Source organism: Rana temporaria, chromosome 8 (assembly GCF_905171775.1).
Source record: "Rana temporaria chromosome 8, aRanTem1.1, whole genome shotgun sequence".
NCBI lineage: Eukaryota > Metazoa > Chordata > Amphibia > Anura > Ranidae > Rana > Rana temporaria.
In genome coordinates this window covers 95,703,064-95,730,660 of record NC_053496.1, presented here as the reverse complement: position 1 = coordinate 95,730,660, position 27,597 = coordinate 95,703,064, and the positions used below count along the sequence as shown (strand labels likewise).

General features: G+C 43.4%; 1 protein-coding gene across 1 annotated transcript in view; it reads left to right on the top strand.

The window, feature by feature from the left end:
* Nucleotides 1-565: 565 nt before the first annotated feature.
* The window catches only part of NPFFR1 (neuropeptide FF receptor 1), a 237,096-nt gene continuing 210,064 nt past the window's right edge, over nt 566-27,597 (top strand). The window contains exon 1 of the mRNA XM_040362322.1: nt 566-1,227. Within this exon, the coding sequence (XP_040218256.1) occupies nt 1,221-1,227 (7 nt within the window). The 5' untranslated portion in view covers nt 566-1,220. The remainder of the gene's footprint in view (nt 1,228-27,597) is intronic.

Sequence of the window (27,597 nt, the reverse complement as noted above, 5' to 3'; positions counted from 1 at the left end):
GGGTCCTTGGTTTGGCAAGGACAATATCTGCATGGAGTTTGCAAGTTCTCCCTGTGTTTGTGTGGGTTTCCCTTGAATACTTTTTATACTTTGGTTTCCTCCCATCCTGCGGAGATATCTAAGGTTAAATGACTCTCGTTTAAATTCGTATGTGTGTATTAATACATTTTGCAAGTCAGTCCTAATCCGAGCAAAAATGAAATATAACATTAGGTATACATAGTGGCAAAGCTACACTATTCAGGTTCATATGATGAGAACAGTCTACTCTAAAGATTAAAGTTACAAAAGATCTGCAAAATGAGATGAATGTTAACATTCCTAAATTTTCTGTGTAAGAGATAGTTACCTCCATCGATTACCTGTTTCTGTATATGATTCCCTTAATAGCATAGCATAAGTGAACTGATGAAAACATACATTTAACTTGAGGGTTTTACATCATGTATCCTATATGGAGTGTTTAGCTACCTGTGTAAGGGAAAGGGGGATACGAGCCAAAGCCCCACAGTGATTGTGTATTGTTGGTATCCATAGCAATAGGAAACCCAGTATCAATCAGTCTGCAGACCCCATCCTCTATAGGGGAGGTAGCAATGTGCTCTGCATTGACGTTGGTGAGTCAGAGTCTAATGAAGGGAGGAAATTCGGAGCTGTGGATAAGATGGGGAGGAGAAACCTCAGCCACAAACCACTCGCTACTGTCAGTATCTCTGTCTATAAACAGGCAGGTACAGCATCCTAAGGCTGCATATAAGCTTCCTTCACAGTTGCTCTCATCTCTACCTACTGAGTGCACAGCTTGCCTTGTGGATTTAATCCAGATATTTCTTAGCTGGAAAAATAACTGCTATTTTCATTAAATGAGTGATGGGTAAAAAAAAAGGAATATTGTGACTGCCATGATTTGTTTAATATCCTATTTACATGCCAGAAACTTTAAAATACTTGGAAATCTATATTGTATTTAGTCCAACTGCTTGCATTGCTAACTATCCATGAATTTAGTTCCTGGAGCACGGTTACTGCAGAGTGCAGACAAGGGAATATTTGGATATGTTGTTTTGCAGTGGAACTGCTGAAGGATCTTTGGGGCAATCTGGATGTTATAAGGGGACCTGCAGTAACTGCAGATGATCTAGAAACAAGGACCTGGACAGGGAAGCTTTCTTCAAATTCACACCAGCCTGAAGACACCACCTCTTGGGTTTAGAGGCACAATGGAAGGTAAGTACAATAGTACTGATTTTGTTCTATACACACCTCTGATGATAATGTACAAATGTCTTTGAAGTGTACCTAGACTATTGAAAACTCTAGGAACTGTTATTTAAGTAAAAACGTGCATTATTGTCTCAGTGGGGCTGGCAATGACTAATAATATAATTTTTATTATATTCCATTTTTATTTATTTATTATAAGAGCATGTTTTTGTTATTTATGGCAATTGTTAGAGCACAACAGAGCTGTTCTAGGGATAAAGGCACATTTACAGCACTAGCTGTGGTGTTACTCACCAACCAGTCACGTATTTTTAACTTAGAGATCTGAAAATCAAACATAAATTAAGACTGTGTGAATCCATTATTAAGCCATATGTCACTAAAATAAAAAGAAACTGAAGTTATTAGTATATCAGTTATTATTGTATCTAATAAATGAATACACAAGTGTCATCTGCAATTCATAGTTTGGATTTCATCAGTACACCTGTTGTGTTCCCGATACAGTTTAATGGAGCGCACTTATAATTCTACGGTACAAAAGAAAGAGTTTTCTTGCCCTGTTGAAATAATTGAGAACTCAAAAAGGTTAATTTACCAATACAATTCAAAAGACAACACTGTGCAGTAAGTTAACCAGATACTGCTTAACCCAATAGAAGCTGATATCAGATTTACTGCTTAGGTGACAACACAGCATTGCTTTTACACCATTAAACAAGCCCAATACTGTTGTGAAAACTATTGGATTTGATAGCATGTGTACTGCAATAACACTACTAGATAACAAAACTCCGCCTCTAATTCACTACTCTTAGGACCAGTTCACACCATACAAACGCAATCTGGATGCGTTCCAGATGCGTTTCTGCATGCACATTTTTGAGGTTTTCCAGTGCGTTTTTGATATGTTTTTGTTCCTGTGCATTTTCTGTTCGTTTTGGTGCGTTCCGGTGTGTTTTTGATGCATTTGACAACGTTCCAGTGCAGGAAAATGCAACATGTTCTACTTTTTTCTGGAACTGGAACACACTGGAACTGCATGCACTGGTGTGAACAATGCCATTGAAAACCATGTAATCTACTTTCCATATGTTTTTGATGCAGGAAAAAAATGCACTGGACTGCATTTGGTGTGAATTGGCCCTTACCCCTTTAACACATTTAACCCCTTCATGACTAAGCCTTTTTCTGACACTTGTTGCTTACAACTTAAAATCAGCATTTTTTTGCTAAAAAATTACTTAGAACCCCAAACACTATGGGCCGGATTCACGTAGGAGAGCGCATCTTTGTGCGGGAGTAACGTATCCTATTTACGTTACGCCTCTGCAACTTTGACAGGCAAGTGCAGTATTCTTGAAGCGAAGTTGCGGCGGCGTAGCGTAAATAGGCCAGCGTAAGCCTGCCTAATTCAAATGTGGAAGATGTGGGCGTGTATTATGTAAATGTATTGTGACCCCACATAAATTACGCTTTCTGCGAACGGCGCATGCGCCGTCTGTGAAAGTATCCCAGTGTGCATGCTCCAAATTAACCTGCAAAAAGCCAATGCTTTCGACGTGAATGTAAATGACGCCCGGCCCTATTCGCGAACGACTTACGCAAACGACGTAAAAAGTGAAAAATTTGATGCTGTTCCGACGTCCATACCTAACATTGGTACGCCTCATCTAGGCCTCATAGAGCAGGGGTAACTTTACGGCGGAAAAAGCCTAACGTAAACGGCGTATCTGTACTGCGTCGGCCGGGCATACGTTTGTGAATAGGCGTATCTAGCTGATTTACATATTTCTAGGCGTAAATCAGGATACACGCCCCTAGCGGCCAGCGTAAATATGCAGTTAAGATATGACGGCATAGGAGACTTACGCTGGTCGTATCTTAGAGAAATTTTGGCGCATCTGATTCTTTGAATCAGGCGCCAAGATGCGACGCCTCAGACTCAGAGATACGACGGCGTATCTGGAGATACGTCGTCGTATCTCCTACGTGAATCCGGGCCTATATATATTTTATATATATATATATATATATATATATATATATATATATATATATATATATATTATACATACATACATACATACACACATATATATATATATATATATATATATATATATATATATTCTTAGCAAATACCCTAGAGAATAAAATGGCGACCGTTGCCATATTTTATGTCACACTGTATTTGCGTAGCGGTCTCTCTGTAATTTTTTCGGAAGAAATACACTTTCATGAAGTAAAAAAAAAAACAGTAACGTTAGCCCAATTTTTAAATAGAGTAAATAGATACCTAGCGTGTTATGCTTTAAAATTGCGCACACTCATGGAATGGCGACATACTATGGTACTTAAAAATCTCCATAGGTGACGCTTTAAAAATGTATATACATTTTTTTAAAATTACCAGAAAAATGTAAAGTTACAGAGGAGATTTTGCACTAGAATTATTGCCCTTGCTCTAATGATCGTGTCGATATTTCACATGTTTAGTATGAGCACTTTTAAATTTTTTTTACACTTTTTACATCTGGGGGCACAACTTACGTATGCGTACACTTCTATGCGCGAGCACGGAGTGATGGGGCGCTTTAAATTTTTTTCTTCTTATTTATTTATTTATTTTAAATTTTGCGCGTGTAAACAGGAATTAATGACATGACATTGCTTCTGGGTCTACAGGTGGGGCAGGAGAACCCGGGTGAGCCACTGAAGACAGCGGGGGGGATGTCCCATCACGCTGCTTGTGAAAACAACCATGTGGATGCTTAGCAGCATCAGTTATTAACCACTTTCATACCAGGCACTTACGCACCTTTCTGTCCAAGCCAATTTTCAGCTTTCAGTGCTGTCGCATTTTGAATGACAATTGCGCGGTCATGCTACACTGTACCCAAACAATTTTTTTATAATTTCGTTCCCACAAATATTGCTTTCTTTTGGTGGTATTTGATCACCTCTGCAATTTTTATTTTTTGAGCAACAACTAAAAAAAGACAGAAAACTTAGGAAAAAATATTTTTTTTATGTTTTTCTGTAATTTTTTTTGTAAATAAGTACGTTTACTTCTTCAATTACGGGCATTGATATGGCGGCACTGATGGGCACCGATGAGCTGCCACTGATGGGCACCGATGAGGTGCCACTGATGGGCACCGATGAGGTGGCACTGATGGGCACTGATGAGGCGGCACTGATGGGCACCGATGAGGCGGCACTGATGGGCACTGGTAGGCGGCACTAATGGGCACTGATGGGCACTCATAGGCAGCACTGATGGGCACTCATAGGCGGCATTGATGGGCACTCATGGGCGGCACCTATGGGTGGCACTGATGGGTACTTATGGGTGGCACAGATGGGCACTGATAGGTGGGCATTGGGCATGGATGGGCACTAAGAGGTGGCACTGATGGACACTGAGGGGTGGCACTGATGGACACTGAGGGCTGGCACTGATGGCATTGCTGGGCATCACTTGTTTATCACATTGTGCCAGTCAGTGCCCATGTTGCCAGTCAGTGCCAATATGTGGGCACTGATTGGCATCTAATGTTCTAATTTTTTAAATTGTTTTTTCATTGTTGCCCTTCCCTGGTGGTCCAGTATGGGCATCCGAGGGGGGGCTGCGCTGATAAAGAATCAGCGTGAACCCCCCCTGTCAGGAGAGCCGCCGATCGGCTCTCCTCTACTCGCGTCTCTCAGATGCGAGTGAGGAAGAGCCGGTCAACGGCTCTTCCTGTTTACATCGTGATCAGCTGTGATTAGACACGGCTGATCACGTGGTAAAGAGCCTCCGCCGGAGGCTCTTTACCGAGATCGGCGATGCAGGGTGTCAGAATGACACCCCGCATCACCGATCGCCGCTCTGCGCGCCACCACGGGCGTGCGCCGGCATGTTATCCTGCTGGACGTCAATAGACGTCCAGTCAGGATAACACATCCACTTCCCAGAAGTCAATATACTATTGACCGGGTGGTAAGTGGTTAAAAGAAAGCAGACTGTCTGCTCTAAAAAGGGTACTGGGGTAATGCCTGCAGCAGGTGGCATTGTTTCGGTACAACCCCTTGAATTCGAAGTTTGCATATTTGCATTATGTTGGCGTCAAGGGGTTAAATCACAGAATGAGTTTAATATTGTCAAATAGAAAGCAATATGTTAGCAACAGGTAGTCTGTGCACAGGAAATCTCTTTGCCATGTTCTGAACTGCAGTGACAAAGGGGTAAACAACTACAGTACTTTCCTGTATTAATTGTAAAAAATGTCAAGTTTAAAGAGGAGTTCCACCCATAAATGGAACTTCTGCTGATCCAGTTCCTCTTCCCTCCGGTGTCACATTTGGCACCTTTCAGGGGGGAGCAGATGCCTGTCTAATAAAGGTATTTGCTCTCACTTCCGGCAAAAGATCACCATAGTATCCTACGCCCTATCCAGCTCCTCCTCAACCCCCTGCTGTCTTCTGGGAGACACACAGGTCCCAGAAGACAGCAGGGATCACTCAGAACGCGCAGCGTGACTCACACGTTTGCAGTAGGGAACCAGGCAGTGAAGCCACAAGGCTTCACTGCCTGATTCCCTTATTGGAGATACCGAAGCCTCCACCCCGAGCTGAGGGACGAGTCAGCTTCGGGTGAGGACATTTCAGGCGCCCTGGACAGGTAAGTGTTATTATTTTAAAAGTCAGCAGCTGCAGTATTTGTAGCTGCTGACTATTATTTTATATATATATTTTTTTTCAGACGGAACTCCGCTTTAAGTACATTTAGAAAGCTCTGGATTGTTTGCTGAGAATCACAAAAAACAGCGAATACTAATCTCCAAATGAAGAAAAACGTGGAAACCACTTTTATCTCTAAAAACCATTAAGCCCTGTACACATGATCAGTTTGTCCAATGAAAACAGACCGATGGACATTTTTTTTTTTTTTCATCGGTGAAAAAAAAAATAGAACACATTTTAAATTTTTCCTATGGATAAAAAAACGATAGAAAAATCCGATCGTCTGTGTGGAACTCCATCGGACAAAAATCCACGCATGCTCAGAATCAAGTCGACGCATGCTCAGAGGCATTGAACTTTTTTTTTTTTCTTCGGCTCGTCGGAGTGTTGTACAGTACACAAACGGACACAAACTGACACAAACGGATTTTTGACTTATGATATGTAGGCATAACTGATGAAAGTCAGCTTCATCGGATATCCGACGAAAAAATCCATCGGATTAGATTCCATCAGATATCCGATCGTGTGTACAAGGCTTCAGACTGCTTCGCAGCAGATAAATGTGTAAAAAGAGATAAACTACTGTATGATAAAACTCAATATTTATTGACAAATATACATAGTGCATAACATAGAATCAGAGAGAGGTTATCTGCTTTGTCTTTCTTTGGAAGTAGAACATTAAAGAATACTTTAACCACTAGCCGACCAGCCGCCGTTATACGGCGGCAGGTCGGCTCGGCTGCGCGAAATCACGTAGCTATACGTCATTTTGCATTCCAGCCATTAGGTCGCAGTACCGAAAAAAATCGCTGATCGCCGCCATTACTAGTAAAACAAAAAAATATTAATAAAAATGCCATAAAACTATCCCCTATTTTGTAGACGCTATAATTTTTGCGCAAACCAATCAAACACTTATTGCAATTTTTTTATATATTTTTGGGGATATTTATTACAGCAAAAAGTAAATAATATATTTTTTTTCAAAATTTTTGCTCTATTTTTGTTTATAGCGCAAAAAATAAAAACCGCAGAGGTGATCAAATACCACCAAAAGAAAGCTTTATTTGTGGGAAAAAAAGGACGCCAATTTTGTTTGGGAGCCACGTCGCATGACCCCGCAATTGTCAATTAAAGCGACGCAGTGCAGAATCGCAAAAAGTGGCCCGGTCATTGACCAGCAAAATGGTCCGGGGCTGAAGTGGTTAAGGGAATAATGCCTCAAGCATATTTATTGATTCATTCGCGCTGCTAACATGGAACAGAAACAAAAATGAAAAACACAACCCCTACTAATATAGAAGATTATCCTAGATGAAAACACCAGGGCAGGAGATAAGAGCCCCAACTAAATGATTTCTTATTAAGCTAACCTGGAAGCAGCATTTAAAGGGAAACTTATACTGTATTTATTGGCGTGTAACATTAATTTTTTCACCCTGCAAACCGGTTGCAAATAGCGTGTGCGTGTTATACGCCGATACTGCAATTTGGGCTGCCTCGGAGAGAACGGGGAGGGGGGCAGGGACGAGCGCCGTCAGATTACATACAGCGAGAATCTCCTGTTTACTCAGCAGCTTCTGTAATAGGAAGTCCCGTCTCCTGGGCCGACATTGGACCAATGTTCTGTCTATCATAAAAGCCGGTCCAGGAGGCGGGACTTTGTATTAAAGAGGCTGCCGAGTAAACAGGAGATTCTCATTGTATGTAATCTGACCATGCTCATCCTGCCCCCCTCCCTGAGATGGGCATTGATCAGGCTGCATTCATGGCAATGGGGAGGCTGCAGATGGGCATTAATCAAGCTGCATTGATGGGCAATTGTGAGGCTACAGATGGGCATTGATTAAGGTGCATTGATGGGCAATGGTGAGGCTGCAGATGGGCATTGATCAAGCTGCATTGATGGGTATCGATGAAGCTGCATTAATGGGCAATTGTGAGGCTGCGGATGGGCATTGATCAGGCTGCATTCATGGCAATGGGGAGGCTGCAGATGGGCATTAATCAAGCTGCATTGATGGGCAATTGTGAGGCTACAGATGGGCATTGATTAAGCTACATTGATGGGCAATGGTGAGGCTGCAGATGGGCATTGATCAAGCTGCATTGATGGGCAATTGTAAGGCTGAGGATTGGCCTTAAACAGGCTGCATTGATGGGCACTGACCCTTATTTTGCTTCAAAGTTCTTTATTTCAAATTTAATTTTTTTTCCTGAAACTTCCCTCTTAAAAAAAAGGTGCGTGTTATACGCCTGTGCGTGTTATATGCCGCTAAATACGATATTTAGGAAGTGTATTTTTTACTTGTTATTGGAAAATGTACCTTATATTAATTTTGAATAACCACAGTTTACTTGATGTTCCCTTTTTTCATTAGGGTATTGCACCCTGTAGGTTCTCTTCCCTTAGTGCAGGCATGTCCAAAGTCCGGCCCGTGGGCCAATTGCGGCCCACGTTCTGGTTTAATGTGGCCCCCCTGGTATTTTGGATATATATCTTTTGTGGCCCCCATGGCCATAAAACATATATACTGTATTTATCTACGCTGCTTCAGAAGGGACAGGGAGGGCGCGGGACAAGTGTGGTCAGATTACATACAGGAAAATCTCCTGTTTACTCAGCAGCATCTGTAATAGGAAGTCCCATCTCCTGGGCTGCCATTGGACAGCTGTTTTGTCTATCATAGGAACTTTGCATTAAAGAGGCCACTGAGTAGGCAGGAGATTCTCCTGTATGTAATCTGTTGGCTCTCGTCCTGCCCCCCTCCCTGTCCCCTCCAAGGCTGCAGATGGGCATCCATCAGGCTGCACTGAGGGAAATGGTAAGGCTGCATTCATGGCAATGGTGAGGCTGCATTCATGGCAATGGTGAGGCTGCATTCATGGCAATGGTGAGGCTGCATTCATGGCAATGGTGAAGCTGCAGATGGGCACTCATTAGGCTGCATCGATGGACACTGACCCTTATTTTGCTTCAAAGTTCTTTATTTAACCACTTAAGACCCGGACCAAAATCCAGCTAAAGGACCTTGCCCCTTTTTGCGATTCGGCACTGCGTCGCTTTAACTGACAATTGCGTGGTTGTGCGACATGGCTCCCAAACAAAATTTGGCATCCTTTTTTTCCCACAAATAGAGCTTTCTTTTGGTGGTACTTGATCACCTCTGCGTTTTTTATTTTTTGCGCTATATACAAAAATAGAGCGACAATTTTGAAAAAAATGCAATATTTTTTACTTTTTGCTATAATAAATATGCCCCAAAAATATATATAAAAAATTATTTTTTCCTCAGTTTAGGTCGATACGTATTCTTCTACCTATTTTTGGGTAAAAAAATCGCAATAAGCGTTTATCGGTTGGTTTGCGCAAAATTTATAGCGTTTACAAAATAGGGGATAGTTTTATTGCATTTTTATTATTTTTTTTTTTTACTACTAATGGCAGTGATCAGCGTTTTTTTTCATGACTGCGACATTATGGCAGACACTTCGGACAATTTTGACACATTCTGCCGACGTATATGTGCAGGAGGCGGTCCTTAAGTGCTTAAAATTAAAAGAAAATCCTGAAACTTATCTCTAAAAGTGAAGGTGCGTGTTATACGCCAATAAAAACACAGTGGGCCGGATTCAGAAAGAGATACAACGGCGTATCTCCTGATACGCCATCATATCTCTGAGTTCCGATGGTCGTATCTATGCGCCTGATTCAGAGAATCAGTTACGCATAGATATCCCTAAGATCCGCCAGGTGTAAGTGTTTTACACCGTCGGATCTTAGGCTGCAATTCAAGGCTGGCCGCTAGGTGGCGCTTCCATATTTTTACGTGAGGAATATGCAAATGAGGATTTACCCCGATTCAGAAACGAACGACCGCCCGGCGCTTTTTTTTTACGTCGTTTGCGTTCGGCTTTTTCCGGCGTATAGTTACCCCTGCTATATGAGGGGTAGCTAATGTTAAGTATGACCGTCGTTCCCGCGCTGAGTTTTGAAATTGTACGTCGTTTGCGTAAGTCGTTCGCGAATACGGCTGGACATAATTTATGTTCACGTCGAAACCAATGACGTCCTTGCGACGTCATTTACAGCAATGCACACTGGGATATTTTACGGACGGCGCATGCGCCGTTCAAACAAAACGTAAAAACCGCGGGGTCAACACAAATTTAAATAAAACACGCCCCCTACATCCCCATTTGAATTACGCGGCCTTACGCCGCAACACATACGCTACGCCGACGTAACTAAGGGCGCAAGTTCTTTCTGAATAAAGAACTCGCGCCCAAAGTTAGAGCGGCGTAACGTATCTCAGATACGTTACGCCGGGCGGACAGATATGCCAATGTATCTGAATCCAGCCCAGTATATCCAAAAAACACGCCCAAGCTCATTTGTTGGGGGCCACAAAAGATATGTATATATCCAAATAACATGCCCGAGCTCATATGTTTACCACACACAGCCACAAAGGCAAGAGAATTCTTGTTGGGCAATTTATTAGTGCGCGGACGAACACACTGACCAAACGCGCAGACCAAATTGTAATGATTCTTAGAATGTCAGGTAAAATGGTCGGCCCTCGCGCATGTTCACTTCATCAAATCTGGCCCTCTTTGAAAAAAGTTTGAACACCCCTGCCTTAGTGAGTATGGGTCAGACTGAGCATTTAGCATCCTTCCTATTGTTTTCTTTTTTTTATTATACTCCTTTTTTATTCAAGGTTTCTCAAAATTATCACATAGTACACAAATAATGTAGACAGTATCATGGAGGGAAGCGATCCCAACTTACAATACACCACAAACAAATTAGGCCATCTGATCCAGCTAAACAACATAAGTACATCCTAAATTCCAATCCTCTCCCTATCTAGTTACTTCTTCCGGGATAAAAAACTGTATTACCCTTCAAAAAAAAAAAAAGAAAGGAACCACCAACAATATCAGTTTACCCCCTTTGGTATTCTGAAGACTCTTAATTGGGTCCTATCTCCTCCTTACTATAACTTCCTATTAACCCTCTATTTCTTATTTGTCGCATTATTTAAGTATCCAACTACTTCCCATTCAACTCCCCTGCCTTTTGCCCCCCTTTTTCCTTCCACCCCGAAAAAAAATGAAAGAGGAGAAAAAAAAAAAAAAAACCTTCCCGGTTCCCTCCTCCCCTCTCCCCTCTCTGTCTATACATTCATCCAACATAGACCACGCAATTTGATTGAAAATTAATATAGACACCCCTTTAGATTTTGATAATGGGTTATATGCATGGTAAGTACATGGGAAGAATCTATTCTGCAAGTATGGTACTCCACCTGTCTTAAAATTAGTTTCCTGTATGAGGCTGGGTTCACACTACTACACTACTTTCATCCTACTTTGCTCTGTGTTCAATGTTTCCCTATGAGAGCGTCTTGTAGTGTCCTACACAAGTCGGTCCGACTTTGAAAATGCTCCCTGTACTACTTTTGGTCCTACATTGATCCTACTTCAGGCCCATTGAATATCATTGAAGTCGGACCAAAGTAGTATCCTGTTCATGAAAGTAGGATGGATGTAGGACCAATGTAGGATAAATGTAGGACCAATGTAGCAGAGCAAAGTAGGATGAAAGTAGTGTAGTAGTGTGAACCCAGCCTAAATGCTACGTCCGTACGCATTCGTTTGAATTCATTAAGAAGCATTTTCCTTTTTTCCGGAATATTAAGTCCCTTGGCATTGATGATGGTGACCCTTAAACCTTCCATTTCGTATAATGATTTCTAAATACGGATTGAGGACACCGTCTCCCCTCCTTCCTATTGTTTTCAATTATTCTGAGCCGATTTATAGATTGCAATTTGAGACAGGGATATACGGTACAATCACTGTACTGTAGTACTACGCTGAAACTCCAACCTACAAATAAAGAGGAAATATGGCTGTCCAGTACAAATATTTAACAAGCATAACAAAACTATAGACATAAAAAAAACACGTTTATTTACATTAAACATATCGGGCCAGATTCTCAAAGAGATACGACGGTGTATCTCCTGATACGCCGTCGTATCTCTGAGTTCTGCCGGTCGTAATTATGCGACTGATTCAGAGAATCAGTTACGCATAGATATTCCTAAGATCCGACAGGTGTAACTGTGTTACACCGTCGGATCTTAGGCTGCAATTTCAATGCCGGCCGCAAGGTGGCGTTTCGTTTTTTTTACGCAACGAATATGCAAATGAGGAGTTACGCCGATTCAGAAACGAACGACCACCCGGCGCTTTTTTTTACGTCGTTTGCGTTTGGCTTTTTCCGGCGTATAGTTACCCCTGGGTCTATGAGGTGCAGCCAATGTTAAGTATGGCCGTCGTTCCCGCGCTGAGTTTTGAATTTTTACGTCGTTTGCGTAAGTCGATTCACAAAAGAGCTGGACTCAAGTTAGGCTCACGCCGAAACCAATGACGTCCTAGCGACGTCATTTGGACCAAATTTAGCCGGCGGTGCATGCGCAGTTCAATCGGCGCGGGGACGCGCCTGATTAAAATAGTACACTCCCCATAGCCGCGGAATTTGAATTCCGCCGGGGGATTTACGATACGCCGCCGCAAGTTTTGAGGTAGGTGCTTTGTGAATTAACCACTTGCCTCAAAAACTTGCGGCGGCGGATCTTAAATCAGATAGGTTACGCGGATCTAAAGATCCGCTAACCTATGTGAATTTGGCCCATCATATATACTTGTACAACTAATAAGGGCTATATAAGTGCTATGTTTCCTTTATGTCAGTTAAATATTATATGAACTATGAACATGTAAGTATAAGCTGTACAAGAAGGTTAATCACAGAACACGTTTTACTGACTATAACACTGAAATGACATCTCCGGGGTACCGCTGCAAGAACTATATTACAGCTTGATGGCAAATATTATATGTTATGTTAGAAAATAAATCTATGTAAATATTGTATGTAAAATGCATAATTAAATATCTTTGCAATATTAGAAAACATTATTACAACCCGTATCTTGTCTAGTTAATTAAAACACAGATTACTTTAAAGGGTTAGATCACTTTTAATTATATTATTAAAAAAAATATATACTGTACAGTTTTGAGTGTACATTAAAATGTTTTCTTCCAATTTTAAAAATGATTCATACTTTTGAAGCTGCTTCTACCATGAGCTTCCCCTCTCCATGCTGCTTAACTGACAAGATGGGATGCGTTACCCCAACACCTCATTAACAAGCACCAAGCTATAAGAATTTGGTTTTACTAAACACACAGGAGCAGTCTGCTCTCTCTCTCTCTCTTAGGCCCCATGCACACGAGACGCAAATGCAAACTCATCTAAACACAAGTTTTCAAACGCAAAAACCGGCGTTTAAAACACCCGTTTTTGCCGCGAATTTCGCAGCGTTTTGCCACGTTTTACCGCGTTTGCGTTTATAAGCATTTGGTTAAGAAACATCATAAGACCCTCCCTAAGCTCCAAAAACAGTGGGCCATATTCTCAGTGAAGTTACGATGGAGTAAGTCAGATACTCCATCGTAACTCCCTTTTTTGGCCAGTGTATCTATGCTCCTGATTCTCAGAATCATTTTTGCATAGATACACTTAAGATCCGCCATCTGTAAGTCACTTACACTGGCGGATCTTAAATGCAATGACGCCGGCCGCCGCTAGATGGCATTTATGTGAAGGAGTCATTTGCGTATGCAAATGATCCTTCTACGCCGATTCTCGAACGAGTTCGCGTCGCGTAACCGTCGCTAACGTCGTTTGCGTAAGCGGAAACTTACTCCTGCTATATGAGGGGTAAGTTTCCGCAAGTCTCGCGTAGGCCATGTTACGGATGGCGTCGGGTCCCCGTCGTGTTTTTTCGTCGGGTACGTCGTTTACGTAAGTCGTTCTTGAATACGACTTTACGTCAATGACGCACACGTCGGCGTCATTGACGTTTTCCGCCGAGAACTGGAGCATGCGCACTGGGCTTTTTGCAGCCCGGCGCATGCCCAGTTCTTTCGCATCGGGGGCGCGCTTCATTTGAATAGAAGACGCCCCCTTGGAGATCCGCCAGGCTACGCCGGGACACTTACACTCCGCTGTCCCAACTTATGGAGCAAGTGTTTGGGGAATACAACACCTGCTCCAGTAAGTTGGGACAGCGGAGTGTAAGTGCCCTAAGCGCAGCAGGCGGATATTTAGAGAGAATATGGCCCAGAATTATTTAACCATTTCAGCCATTTTGTGAGACCAGAGCAGCTGAGAGAGCAGCAGTGTACGTGTATTTAGCGTGTCACTTGCAACGTCACCTGCCTCAAGTTGTGAATTGTCCACTTGCCATGTCATCTGCCATGTCACCTGGCCACTCCACCTGCCACAAGTTGTGGATTGTCCACTGGCAATGTCACCTGGCCATGTCACCTGCCATGTCTCCTGGCCACGTCACCTGCCACAAGTTGTGGATTGTCCACTTGCCACGTCACCTGCCTCAAGTTGTGTATTGTCCACTTGCCACGTCATCTGCAATGTCACCTGGCCACGCCACCTGCCACAAGTTGTGGATTGTCCACTGGCCACGTCACCTGGCCACGTCACCTGCCACAAGTTGTGGATTGTCCACTTGCCATGTCACCTGGCCACGTCACCTGGCCACGTCACCTGCCACATCACCTGGCCACGTCACCTGCCACAAGTTGTGGATTGTCCACTGGCCACGTCACCTGCCACGTCAACTGGCCACGTCACCTGCCACAAGTTGTGGATTGTCCACTTGCCACGTCACCTGACCACGAAACCTGCCACAAGTTGTGGAATTTTCCACTTGTCACGTCACCTGCCACAAGTGGATTATCCACTTGCCAAATCACCTGGCCACGTCACCTGCCACAAGTTGTGGATTGTCCACTTGCCACGTCACCTGCCATGTCACCTGCCACAAGTTGTGCATTGTCCACTTGCCACGTCACCCCCACGTCAACTGGCCACGTCACCAGCCACATCAACTGGCCACGTCACCTGCCACAAGTTGTGAATTGTCCACTTGCCACGTCACCTGACCACGACACCTGCCACAAGTTGTGGATTGTCCACTTGCCACATCACCTGGCCACGTCACCTGCCACAAGTTGTGGATTATCCACTTGCCAAATCACCTGGCCATGTCACCTGCCACAAGTTGTGGATTGTCCACTTGCCACGTCACCTCCCACAAGATGCGGATTGTCCAATTGCCACATCACCTGGCCACGTCACCTGCCACATCACCTGTTCACGACACCTGCCACAAGTTGTGGATTGTCCACTTGCCACATCACCTGGCCACATCACCTGCCACAAGTTGTGGATTATCCACTTGCCAAATCACCTGGCCATGTCACCTGCCACAAGTTGTGGATTGTCCACTTGCCACGTCACCTCCCACAAGATGCGGATTGTCCAATTGCCACGTCACCTGGCCACATCACCTGGCACGTCACTTGCCACGTCACCTGCCACAAGTTGTGGATTGTCCACTTGCCACATCACCAGGCCATGTCACCTGGCCACATCACCTGCCACGTCACCTGGCCATGTCACCTGCCACAAGTTGCCATGATTAAGCACTAGCTCAGTGCGAAACGTGTCGGCTGTTCCCCTGTTCCTTTGCTGTAACTTTGTGAAGTGATGTATTTGCTGTTTGTTTGAATAAAAAGACAACCTTTTTGGTTATTTCCTCTCTTTGTATCTTATGCCACAAGTTGTGGATTGTCCACTTGCCACATGACCTGGCCACGTCACCTGCCACGTTACCTGGCCATGTCACCTGCCACAAGTTGTGGATTGTCCAATGGCTACGTGACCTGGCCACGTCATCTGCCACATCACCTGGCCACGTCACCTACTGAGATTATTCTGTGATACAGTGTACCAAGGTACAGTATACAGGGCAGGACTTAGGGTGGTGGGGGCCCCTGGGTTTGAGTGTTGATTGAGGGGCCCCCTAGAGCTGAGAAGTGGTTGAGTGGGGGGGGCCACCGATCGAAGCTGATCAAAGTTGTTGAGCGGGGGGTGCCACCGATCGTAGTTGATGAGCGGGGGGGCGGGGGTGAAGAGGTGTTCTTACCTCTTCATCAGCAGGGGCATGGCTCTTCCTGGTTCTTCCTCCCGGGGTCCCCCATTGGGTGGGGCCCATGGGCTTGACCCCAAGCCCAATGGTAAGTCCAGCCCTGACATCCAATGAGATCGTACCATTTACTCAGCATTTTGTTGGTTGCTGGTAGTAGCTCTAATCTCTCTCTGGGTCCCATCTTAACCATATCGCTTCTGGTAAGGGGGAAAGTACTGGATACTTTCTCTGTGTTGCTGCCTAGTTATACTTTTCCAGTACATGCTTCATGTTCATGTGGGTGGGAGATGGGTAGTTTATAAAAGGAATAGGGGGGTGCGGGGGGTTCTCTTGTTACTTGTCCTGGAGGGGGATGGGGGGTCGTGCGATGCTGTACACAAATAAAAGTGCTGTGCTGCCTGGAATCCAATGCATGCCGTACTACTTACAACAAGGGGTGATAACGGTCGTGTTCCAGTTGGCCGTCCCCCAGATCCAATCTCTTCCCCATCACAAAAGCTGACGATCGCAGCTACAGCAAAGAACCAAACAATGTTTCCCATGTTTTACAATGTGTGGGGGCACAGTGCCTCCTCCTCAGTAGTGTGGGGAATTCTGAAATTGGAGTCGAGTGCCGGCAAAAGAGGCTTTGCGTGCCGGGGGTTGCCTACCCCTGTTTAAATACATCCATTGTTACAATTTTGTGGATATGGGGCATTAATTAATTTATGTTTATAGCAGTTCCACTAATAATAGAAGCTTGCCAGTATTATGTACTCTGTATATATGTATATATATATATATATATATATATATATATATATATATGTCGCGGGGTATCACCCTTTCGATGTGATATAGGCCATTGCTGGTCATGAGGGATCTCGGTACCCTCTTGTGGCCGAGATGGGTTGGAGCCGCCTGTTGTTTGCATTTTGTTCTGGTGCCGCAGAGAGTGTTGGAGAATTGGGTTCAGTGGGGGAGGAGACTCCATTTACCCTGACAGTTGATGGACTACATTGCCCAGAGACCGGCTGGATAACCCCAGGATGCTTTGCCTTCTGCGCCTACACGGGGAGTAGGCCGCAGCTGAGGCCTACATACGCCCGGGTGGAGCGCCTTTGTAGAAGAAGAGACGGAACCTCTGTCGGAATGATCGGACGGAGTGCCACAGAAGGATAAGGCCTGATTCGGTTGGGTGAGACGGGCACTTGTCCGAGAGTACTGACTGTCTTGCAAGAGGCCGGATTGCGGATATCCATCTTTGCAGTTTGACTGTTCAGGGAACTTTCACCAGTTTACTATTTCCCTTTTGGATTATAAATTGCTCTTTGCACGCCAACGCATGCCAACGTACAAGTGCACGAACTGTTAGTATAAAATTGTATTGAGGTTTGGCCTGGGACGCCAGGCCATATTGATTAGCTATAGCTATAGAACTTAAGCAGAGATGTAAGGAGGGTAGGGGCAAATATTACAGAGGCCACTGCAAACATAGAGGGGGGTGGGGGGGGGGGGGTGGGGAGAGGATAACAGGGAGTGGTTGGGGCGGGGGGGGTGTTTGTTTTTTTTTTTTTTTTCTCTCTTTCTCCCTCTTTTCCTTTTTTTTTTTTTTTGTATTGTTTTGGGTGGTGTCGTTGTTTCTCCCGGATAACCAGGAAGAGGGATGGGAAGTAAGGATGTGACGACTAAGGTTAAAAGGGGATGCTCGATAGTATGTATTGTATTACTGCATATTGTACGTTCAGTTGTATCATTTGTACATGTATTATTATTATTTTTTTAAATAAAAAAAAAGCTTAAATCTAAAAAAAAAAAAAAAAAGAACTTAAGGACTGTGGGCCAGATTCACAAAGGTTAGCGGATCTTTAGATCCGTGTAACCTATGTGTTTTAAGATCCGCCCTCGCAAGTTTGTGAGGAAAGTGTCAAATTCACAACACACTTACCTCCAAACTTGCGACGGCGGATCCTAACTCCCCCAGCGGAATTCAAATTCCGCGGCTAGGGGAGTGTCATATTTAAATCAGGCGCGCTCCCGCGCCGATTTAAATACGCATGCGTCGTCCGGGGAATTTCCCGGCGTGCATTGCTCCCACTGACGTCAATAGGACGTCAGTGGTTGCGACGTGAGCGGGACTTGCGACGCGCGTGTTCGTGAATCGGCGTACGCAAACGACGTAGGAAATTTCAAATTTGACGTGGGAACGACGGCCATACGTAACAATACTTACCACTGCTTTTAGCAGGGGTAAGTATACGACGGGTACCGCGCTACGGAAACGACGTAAGAACACAGCGTCGGGTCCGCGTACGTTCGTGAATTTTGCGTATCTCGCTGATTTACATATTATTCAGTGTAAATCAGCGGGAACGCCCCCGGCGCCATTTTTAAATCAAAAAACAGATCCGACAGTGTAACACAGTGTGACACTGTCGGATCTCAGCCCTATCTATGCGTATCTGATTCTATGAATCAGGTGCATAGATAGGACCAGTAAAAATCCGAGATACGATGGTGTATCTGAGATACTCCATCGTATCTCTTCTGTGAATCTGGCCCTATCTATTTAGTGTTGCATACTGTTGATTAGGGATGAGCTTCGAGTTTGAGTCGAACTCATGTTCGACTTGAACATTGCCTGTTCGCCTGTTCGGTGAACAACGAACAATTAAAGGTGTTCTCAGCAAATTCGAAAAGCCGTGGAACACCCTGTTAAAGCCTATGGGAGAAATCTAAAGTGCTCATTTTAAAGGCTAATATGCAATTTATTGTCCTAAAAAGTGTTTGGGGACCCGAGTCCTGTCCCAGGGGACATGTATCAATGCAAAAAAAACGGCTGTTTTTTCGGGAGCAGTGAATTTAATAATGCTAAAAGTGAAACAATAAAAGTGAAATATTACTTTAAATTTCGTACCTGGGGGGGGGTGTAAAAAACGTGGGGGTCCTCCCAAATTCCATTACCAGGCCCTTCAGGTCTGGAATGGATATTAAGGGGAACCCCGCCATCAATTAAAAAAAAAATGACGTGGGGTTCCCCCCAAATATCCATTCCAGACCTCTGACGCACCCTCTGCTACGTCACTGGGGAAGCCCAGCAAGGGGGAAGACTGGGCTTCCACAGTGACGTAGCAGAGGGTGCATCAGAGGGGGCGGGGTCACGTGACGGGTGGCCCCGCCTCCCCTATATAAGAAATGTCACAGCTTCAGCCGCGTCATTCGCTGGGCTGTGTCCAGCGGTGAGAGGAGGTCGGCGTGGCTGCGCTCTGGATGGATGGATCTTCTCATCGCTGGACCGGAGATCACCGACCGTAGCTGGATACAGACAACGTTGGAGCAGGAAGCCAGGAACGAGTGGATTATCACCGCTGGATTTTTTTTCTTTTTTTTATTAGTAAAGGACTTTTTTCTATGGTGTGTGTGTGTTTTTTCCAACTATTTACACTTCCTTCGTGAAATGGTAGGGGTACAATGTACCCCATTACCAATTCACATGGGGGGGGCCAGGATCTGGGGGTCCCCTTTGTTAAAAGGGTCTTCCAGATTCTGATAAGCCCCCCGCCCGAAGACCCCCACAACCAAGGGTTGTGGGGATGAGGCCCTTGTCCCCATCAACATGGGGACATCCTCCCCATGTTGAGGGCATATGGCCGGGTACGGTTCAGGAGAGGGGGGCCGCACTCTGTTCCCCCCTCTTTTCTGCGGCTGGCCAGGTTAACGCGCTCGGATAAGGGGTCTGGTGTGAATTTTTGGGGGAACTCCACGCCATTTTCTTTTTAAATTTGGGGTGGAGTTCCCCTTAAAATCCACACCAGACCTGAAGGGTCTGGAATCTTTATTTTTTTGGGGGAACCCCACGTCATTTTTTTTAAATTGACGGCGGGGTTCCCCTTAATATCCATTCCAGACCTGAAGGGCTTGGTAATGGAATTTGGGGGGACCCCCACGCTATTTTTTTTTTTTTTTTTATGAATGAATTCTCTATGAATTGCCAGAGCCAACAATAGCCGCAAGTCCGGTTTTAAAATACTTTTTTTCCTTTCAGAAATTACAGTTTGTGCAGAGACAGTTCTAAGTACTTGAAACATGCGCTATTTCACATGCTAACTTTACACCCCCCCCAGGTACGAAATTTAAAGTAATATTTCACTTTTATTGTTTCACTTTTAGCATTATTAAATTCACTGCTCCTGAAAAAACTGCAGTTTCTAAAACTTTTTTTTGCGTTGATACATGTCCCCTGGAGCAGGACCCAGGTCCCCAAACACTTTTTAGGACAATAACTTGCATATTAGCCTTTAAAATTAGCACTTTAGATTTCAAATGTTTGAGTCCCATAGACTTTAACGGGGTTCTATAGTTCTCACGAACATTTGGTGTGTTCGCAAGTTCTGGTGCGAACCGAACAGGGGGGTGTTCGGCTCATCCCTACTGTTGATATTCATTTTATTGCTCGTTGAGTAATTGGTTCTATTACATTGTATAGTATTGTAGAGAGACAGAGAGCTGGGTTAGGCTTGGCAAGGGGGCGTTTCAATGTGTATGTTTTGTTGAAGGAGTACCCCTTGCTGTGTGCTTACACAGGTCTGTATGACATTGTAGTCTAGCTCACACCTATACATTAGTATTGTTACTGATCCTGCAGGGTTCTGCAAATAATTTATCATTGATTTACTCATGTTCCTTTGTTTCCATTTCAAGTAAAGTATTACTGTAGTCATCTTTAAGTCTGTGTGCAGCTTATCTTTCATACTGCATGATCCCTTTCATTTAAGGTACACCTTTAATTTTCATAATCTGTTGTAGTGTAACGGGATATTGTGCTTCCCCACAAGCTACTGGGGTTCACAACTCCCATATTACCAGTTGTGTCAAGGGAGGGTTTTGAGCCACTTTAAGGGGTTGATCACAGAGCATAGACCCAAAACAAACCAGCAGCTCATCGGGGGGTAGTGCTACATATATATATATACATACACATCATACACATGCATATTATTTTATGTGCATATATTATATATTTAACATTTTGTGTAAGATTTATGTAATTTGGCACTTTTTTAATGACATCCCAAAAATGTTTCCTCTATCAATATGAGCCTTTGTTTGTAGATAGCATCCCCAGTACACTAAAAAGGTGCAAGAATAATGTCTCCATCGGAGCTTTGATAATGGGGTGGATCTGAAAATACATTGCCTGGAAGACCTGAGCTATATTTTCCACAGCCACTGAGATGCTGGTGACTGATATCCTCAGGTGGTTCCCCTATATCAAAATCCCTTGTGATATCGGACAACTGAGCCTGGATACTAGTCTGACTGCTGACCACGGCATGTCCAGTTACTTTATCCAGTAGGCTCCTATTCTGTACCTCTATTGGATTATTGTTTCCTCTGGTGACTATGATAAGCCTGTACATTTTGGAACATTTGTGAGTGCAACATTTATTTGCATGTTCTCAGTGTTATAACACTTAATGCTCTAGTGGTGCACCTGACATCATGTTCTTTTGTTTCACACAACTTTGGTTTATGCTACCAGTGTGCCATTATTGCAGCTACACTTTTGCTTTGAGTGGAACTGGACCAGGACCATCTACCATTTACTCAGAAATTGTTATTGTCTTTTGCTAGTTTTGGACATTGTAAAAAGGCTAGAGGACCCTGGAGTGGCTGGTGCTCATCTTAACTTTGCGTTTTACCAGTGTACATTGTGGAATGGATCCTCCCACTCTTTGCTTTCTGGTAATGAAATGGGTTCTTTGGTCTCCTAATGTTACCACGGTATATAGTTTAGTTGGTTTAAGTGGAGCTAAACTCAACTATACCAGCCCTCTCGTCCCACAAGAGTTTGTTTTATTGGACTGATATCAATCCGCCATACATTAGGCTACTGCCATTCAATGTACGATTCATATTTTCTGCAGTGGTAGCATGTTGAGGGAATACTGAAGCCACCGTTTGGGGTAAAGGAATCTGCTGCCACACTGTAGGTGGCTGGCAGAACCTGTGGGAACTTTAGGGCAAGCACTGAGTGAGTCTTCATTTATCTCACTCAGTTACAATGTTACAGTCTGTGAAAAAATTTGATATATGAAGAAATACTAAACTAGGCGCTAAATATCACAAAATAGCAATATTTAGCACATTAATTAGTTAAAAAAAGGCATGTGAAGGCATGGTGAATTGATAGTACATTAACTATTTTATTCTTGCATTAAATTTACAGAGAAATACATGCATTATGTAACTGTTATTAAGCCCTCTGTCATTTAACAAAATAAAAACAAGCAACCAACACCTCTGGAAGTGCATGTTTCCAGTTCCTCTCTGTGGTTTCATCCACTGGCCCTTATGTCACTACAGACATCCAACACATTCAGAAGCATTCTGGACAATCATGATTGTTTAGCAAGCTTATCTGTTAATTAAAGGACAGGTAATCGTTAGTTCTTTTTCTTTGAGGGCAGCACTTTTTTGTAAAGGTTGGCCACCCTCCAAAGCCTTCTTATGGGTTATGGAGGCTGCTAAGTCAGGGTCGAACTTAAGCCAGATGCCTAGCAATTAGATACATCCCTGAATATTAAACTTGGCACAGTCAGAATCAGATATGGCTTCGTTTAGCATATTCAGATAATAAGACAGCATACCAGTGAGTGTATTTTTATATATTTCTGCTTTCTTGCAGATATGATCAGTATAGCATACCATATCTACTAAATCCTTTTGAACACAGTTATCATTTTCATTCCCTTTACACCTTGGGAGTTTTTATCTAATTTAAATGCAGATGGTTTGCCTAGAAGGCATCTTCTGTTTTATAATTCCTAAATTTGATAACGGATGGCGCTGCTTTTAATCTGCTCAGTGATGTGCTGCTCTGTTGGTTCATTCACTAGACCTTTATACTCCATTATGTTATTAGCTTTTAAGTGGCTCCAGCATGACAACTGAGTGTAGGTATTCTGTGTTTGTGTTTATCTCTGTAAAAGTGGTCTTTTGAAATATACCTCTGAGTTTGCATTTCTAGAACCAAACAGCTAGAAAAGAATGTTGATTTTTAAGTGATCTTCTAGTCCAGAGGTCATCAACCCTTTCCTCAGGGCCTATTAACAGGTTAGATTTTATGTATTACCTTGGGGAGATGCAGACTAGAATACTGCAATCACTGAGCAGCAAATTATATCACCCGTGATGTATTTCAGTTATGTGTGGATGGAGAAATCTGGCTGAATGAAAATAAAAATAAAATAGCTGTCTATGACCACCTTAAAGTTGTAAAGCCTACAGTATCTCACAAAAGTGAGTACACCCATCTAATTTTTGTAAATATTTTAATATTTCTTTTCAGTTGACAACACTGAAGAAATTACACTTTGCTACAAGGTAAAGAAGTGAGGGTACAGCTTGTATAACAGTGTACATTTGCTGTCCCCTCAAAATAACTCCACACACGGCCATTAATGTCTAAACCTCTGGTAACAAAAGTGAGTACACCCCTAAGTGAAAATGTACAAATTGAGCCCAAAGTGTCAATATTTTGTGTGGCCATCATTATTTTCCAGCTCTGCCTTAACCCTCTTGGGCATGAAGTTCACCAGAGCTTCACATGTTGCCACCGGAGTCATCTTCCACTCCTCCATGATGACATCCTGGAGCTGGTGGATGTTAGAGACCTTGTGCTCCTCCACCTTCCATTTGAGGATGCCCCAAGGATGCTCAATAGGGTTAAGGTCTGGAGACATGCTTGGCCAGTCCATCACCTTTATCCTCAGCTTCTTTGGTCGGCCAAAATTTGTACATAGTACATAGGTTTCTTCACAGTAAGGGCACTTTCACAATGAGGTGGTGGGGGTGTCTGCTTATTTTAGCGGCGCTTTACCATCATTTTAGCAGCACTTTTAACCCCCACTAGCGGCGGACAAAGTGGTTAATAGCACCCGTGTAGCGTCGCTGCTGAAGCTGCTGGTGCTTTCAAGGCACGCTGACCATTGATTTGAATGGGCAGGGGCGCTTGTGGGCAGATGCTGCGTGCAGGACTTTTTTTAACGTCCCGCAAGGGCACCACTCCAGTCTGAAAGCCCTCGGGCATTCACACTGAAGTGATTGGAGAGGCGCATTACAGGAGCTTTGCAGGCACTATTTTTAGCGCTAAAACCCCTGTAAAGCGCCTCAGTGTGAAAGTAGCCTTAGGCCGCGTACACACAATAGGATCGCCAGAGGAGAACGATCTGAAGAACCGTTTTCATCAGTCCAAACCGATCATGTGTAGGCCCCATAGGTTCTTTAACCTTCGGTCAAAAATGTTAGAACTTGCTTTAAAATTGAACCGATGGACTGGTAACCGATAGGTCAAAACCGATCGTTAGTACCGTGTTCCCTGAAAATAAGACCTACCCCGAAAATAAGACCTAGCATTATTTTCCAGGAGAGCTGCAATATAAGCCCTACCCCGAAAATAAGCCCTAGTTTAAAATGCTTGTAAAATCCTATAATCCACTCTATTTCTGGAGTATATAATGTACAATGTGTGTGTTTCTGTAATATAAATTTGCCAAATACCTTCAGTACGGGCCCCCCTCTGCAGTGCTCGGAGTGGGGGAAAGAGCTCCGGTGCGTCACGGAAGTACAGAGTGACGCTATAATGAAGGTATTTTGCACGTTTATATTACAGAAACACACACATTGTACATTATATAATACTGTAGTAGAGTAGATCGTATGATTTTCCAAGCATTTTAACTTGACTCACACTGGGGATTCCTGACAGGCAGGGAGGGGGAGAGAAGACATCACATTATATGGTAAGACCTACCCTGAAAATAAGCCCTACTGTGTCTATTGTTGCCAAAATTAATATAAGACCTGGGCTTATTTTCGGGGAAACACGGTATGCAAAAGCATCGGTTAAAAACCCGCGCATGCTCAGAATAAAGTCGACGCATGCTTGGAAGCATTGAACTTCATTTTTTTCAGCACGTCGTTATGTTTTACGTCACCGCGTTCTGACACGATCGTTTTTTTTTAACCGATGGTGTGTAGGCGCGACGGACCATCAGTCAGGTTCATCGGTTAACCTTCGGACCGTTCTCATCAGATAGACTGATCGTGTGTACGCGGCCTTAGTGTTTTACTAGTGTTTGTATGTCACCGCGTTCTTGACGTTGGCAAATTCCGACAACATTTGTGTGACCGTGTATATGCAACACAAGTTTGAGTCAACATTCCGTCGGAAAAAAATCCCAGGTTTTGTTGTGGGAATGTCCGATCGTGTGTACGCGGCATAAGGAAGGAATGGATCCGTCAGTAAGGAAGGCATGGATCTTGTGTTCCTGTAAATCAAGGACTAGGATCAATGTCTCACCCTTGTAAAAGCACCTCACATAGTACACAAACACATTAGCTAGGCACACAGTTAACCCTTTGATCGCCCCTGTTTAACCCCTTCCCAGCCAGTGTCATTAGTACAGTGACAGTGCATATTTTTAGCACTGATCATTGTATTAGTGTCACTGGTCCCCAAAAAAGTGTCAAACGTGTCAGTTAGTGTCGGACTGTCCACCGCAATATCGTAGTCACGCTATAAGTCACTGTTTGCCGCCATTACTAATAAAGTAAATAAATAAAAATATCCCATAGTTTGTAGATGCTATAACTCTTGTGCTAACCAATTACCAATAGCACTGATCACTGTATTAGTGTCACTGGTCCCCAAAAAGTGTCAAAAGTGTAGATTAGGGTCCGATTGTCTACCACAATATCACAGTGCCACTATCGGTCCCTGCCATTACTAGCATAAAAAATAATAATAATAATAATAAATTCCAGTTTACTGTATATACCATAGTTTGCAGACGCTATAACCAATTTGCTCAAACCAATCAATATACACCTATTGGGATTATTTTTTATACCAAAAATATGTAGCAGAATACATATTGGCCTAAATTCATGAAGATATTTTTCAATTTTTTTATTGGATATATTTTATAGCAGAACGTAAAAAATATATATATATTTTTTTCAAAATTGTCTGTCTTCTTTTGTTTATGACGCAAAAAATTAAAAACCGTAGAGGTTATCAAATACCACCAAAAGAAAGCTCTATTTGTGGGAAAGAAAAAGAACATATTTTTTTTTGGTTACAGCATCGCACGACAATGCAATTGCCAGGTAAAATAACGCAGTGCAGTATCACAAAAAAATGGCCTGGTCATTAAAGGAAAAGTCCAGCCTGAGCTTATTTGGCTGGGATTCTCCTATGGGTCGCAAGAATGTAATTTGTTTTTGCATCCTGTGACCTGTTTTCAGAGGAGAGCGGTCTGAAATGCATTCTCTGCGGACGTCTCTGGGATCGTCTGGATCCGCCAGCTGCCTGGACTGATAGGCGTCTCAGCCTCTTAGCGAGTCGCTGAGACGCTGAGATGGCCGCTCTCCACCCCTCCACAGCTCAGCGCTCCAATGAGTGTGGAGGAGCAGAGCAGGAGAGCTGCTGATTGACAGGCAGAAGCTCTCCGCTCGGGGAGGTGCGGGAACCGAGCCATCTGCGATGTTCTGTGGCTCGGTTCTTAGTGAAGAGGCGGCGGGGGACAGATGCAGCATCAGATTGATGCTGCATCCACCTAGGTAAGTATGATTATGGGATAAAAAAAAAAAAACATACTTCTATTTTAAGGGGGTAAAACCTTCTGGAGCTGAAGTGATTAATATGTATTAAATTGTTTTGCATATAGAATAATGCACATTGGCTTGAACTACCAATCTTGCAATAGGTGTTTGACATAAGGACTGCTGTGTCATTTGTGGGCTTGCATAACTTGAGGTTCTGATAAAAAAGGGATCTGCACCCAATCAGTCGTGATGATATCAAAATATTATAAATCTGCCGACCTCCGCAAGCGCTTGTTACATACATAGGTAACAGCGTCTTTATACTTCCGTAGTCCAGTTTCATATGTGGGAATGAGTAGTAATGTATAATTGCGTTTCCCTGTATAAATCACATAGACAGGTCAGCAGGTTGCATCTGCCTGCTGAATACAAATTCTGCCTTGAAAACAAAACTGTTCCGTTAGCAGAGAATTGAGAGACACATTCAGTACTTATACTTTTATCTGAAAATATCAAAGATTTGGACTTGTTCTAGATAAGATAAATGCAGCTTTTGAAAATCTCCACACCAAACGTTACATTTTTCTGTCAAACTTATCTCTAATGAAAGACCAAAACAACCATCAGCTTTAGGTTGTCAAATGCTGTATTTTATTCCAACAAACTATGCGTGTTGAAAAGACCAACTGTCCCTCATTTTGAGGGACTGTCCCTGATTTAGAACAATGTCCTTCTTTCCCTCATTCCTCCTCATTTGTCCCTCATTTTGGTCTAATCTATATAGATGTAGCACTTTGCTCCCATTGAGTGGGTTCTATGTGTTAAATTATAGTTGTGTGAGCAGTAGATTGGCTCAGAAGGATTATGCTAAATCGATAGTTCTGTTCCAGTTCAGCTGGGTTGCATGATTTTCCCCTTGACTGTGGGTGTCGCTGCCACCGCAGGTCAAGGT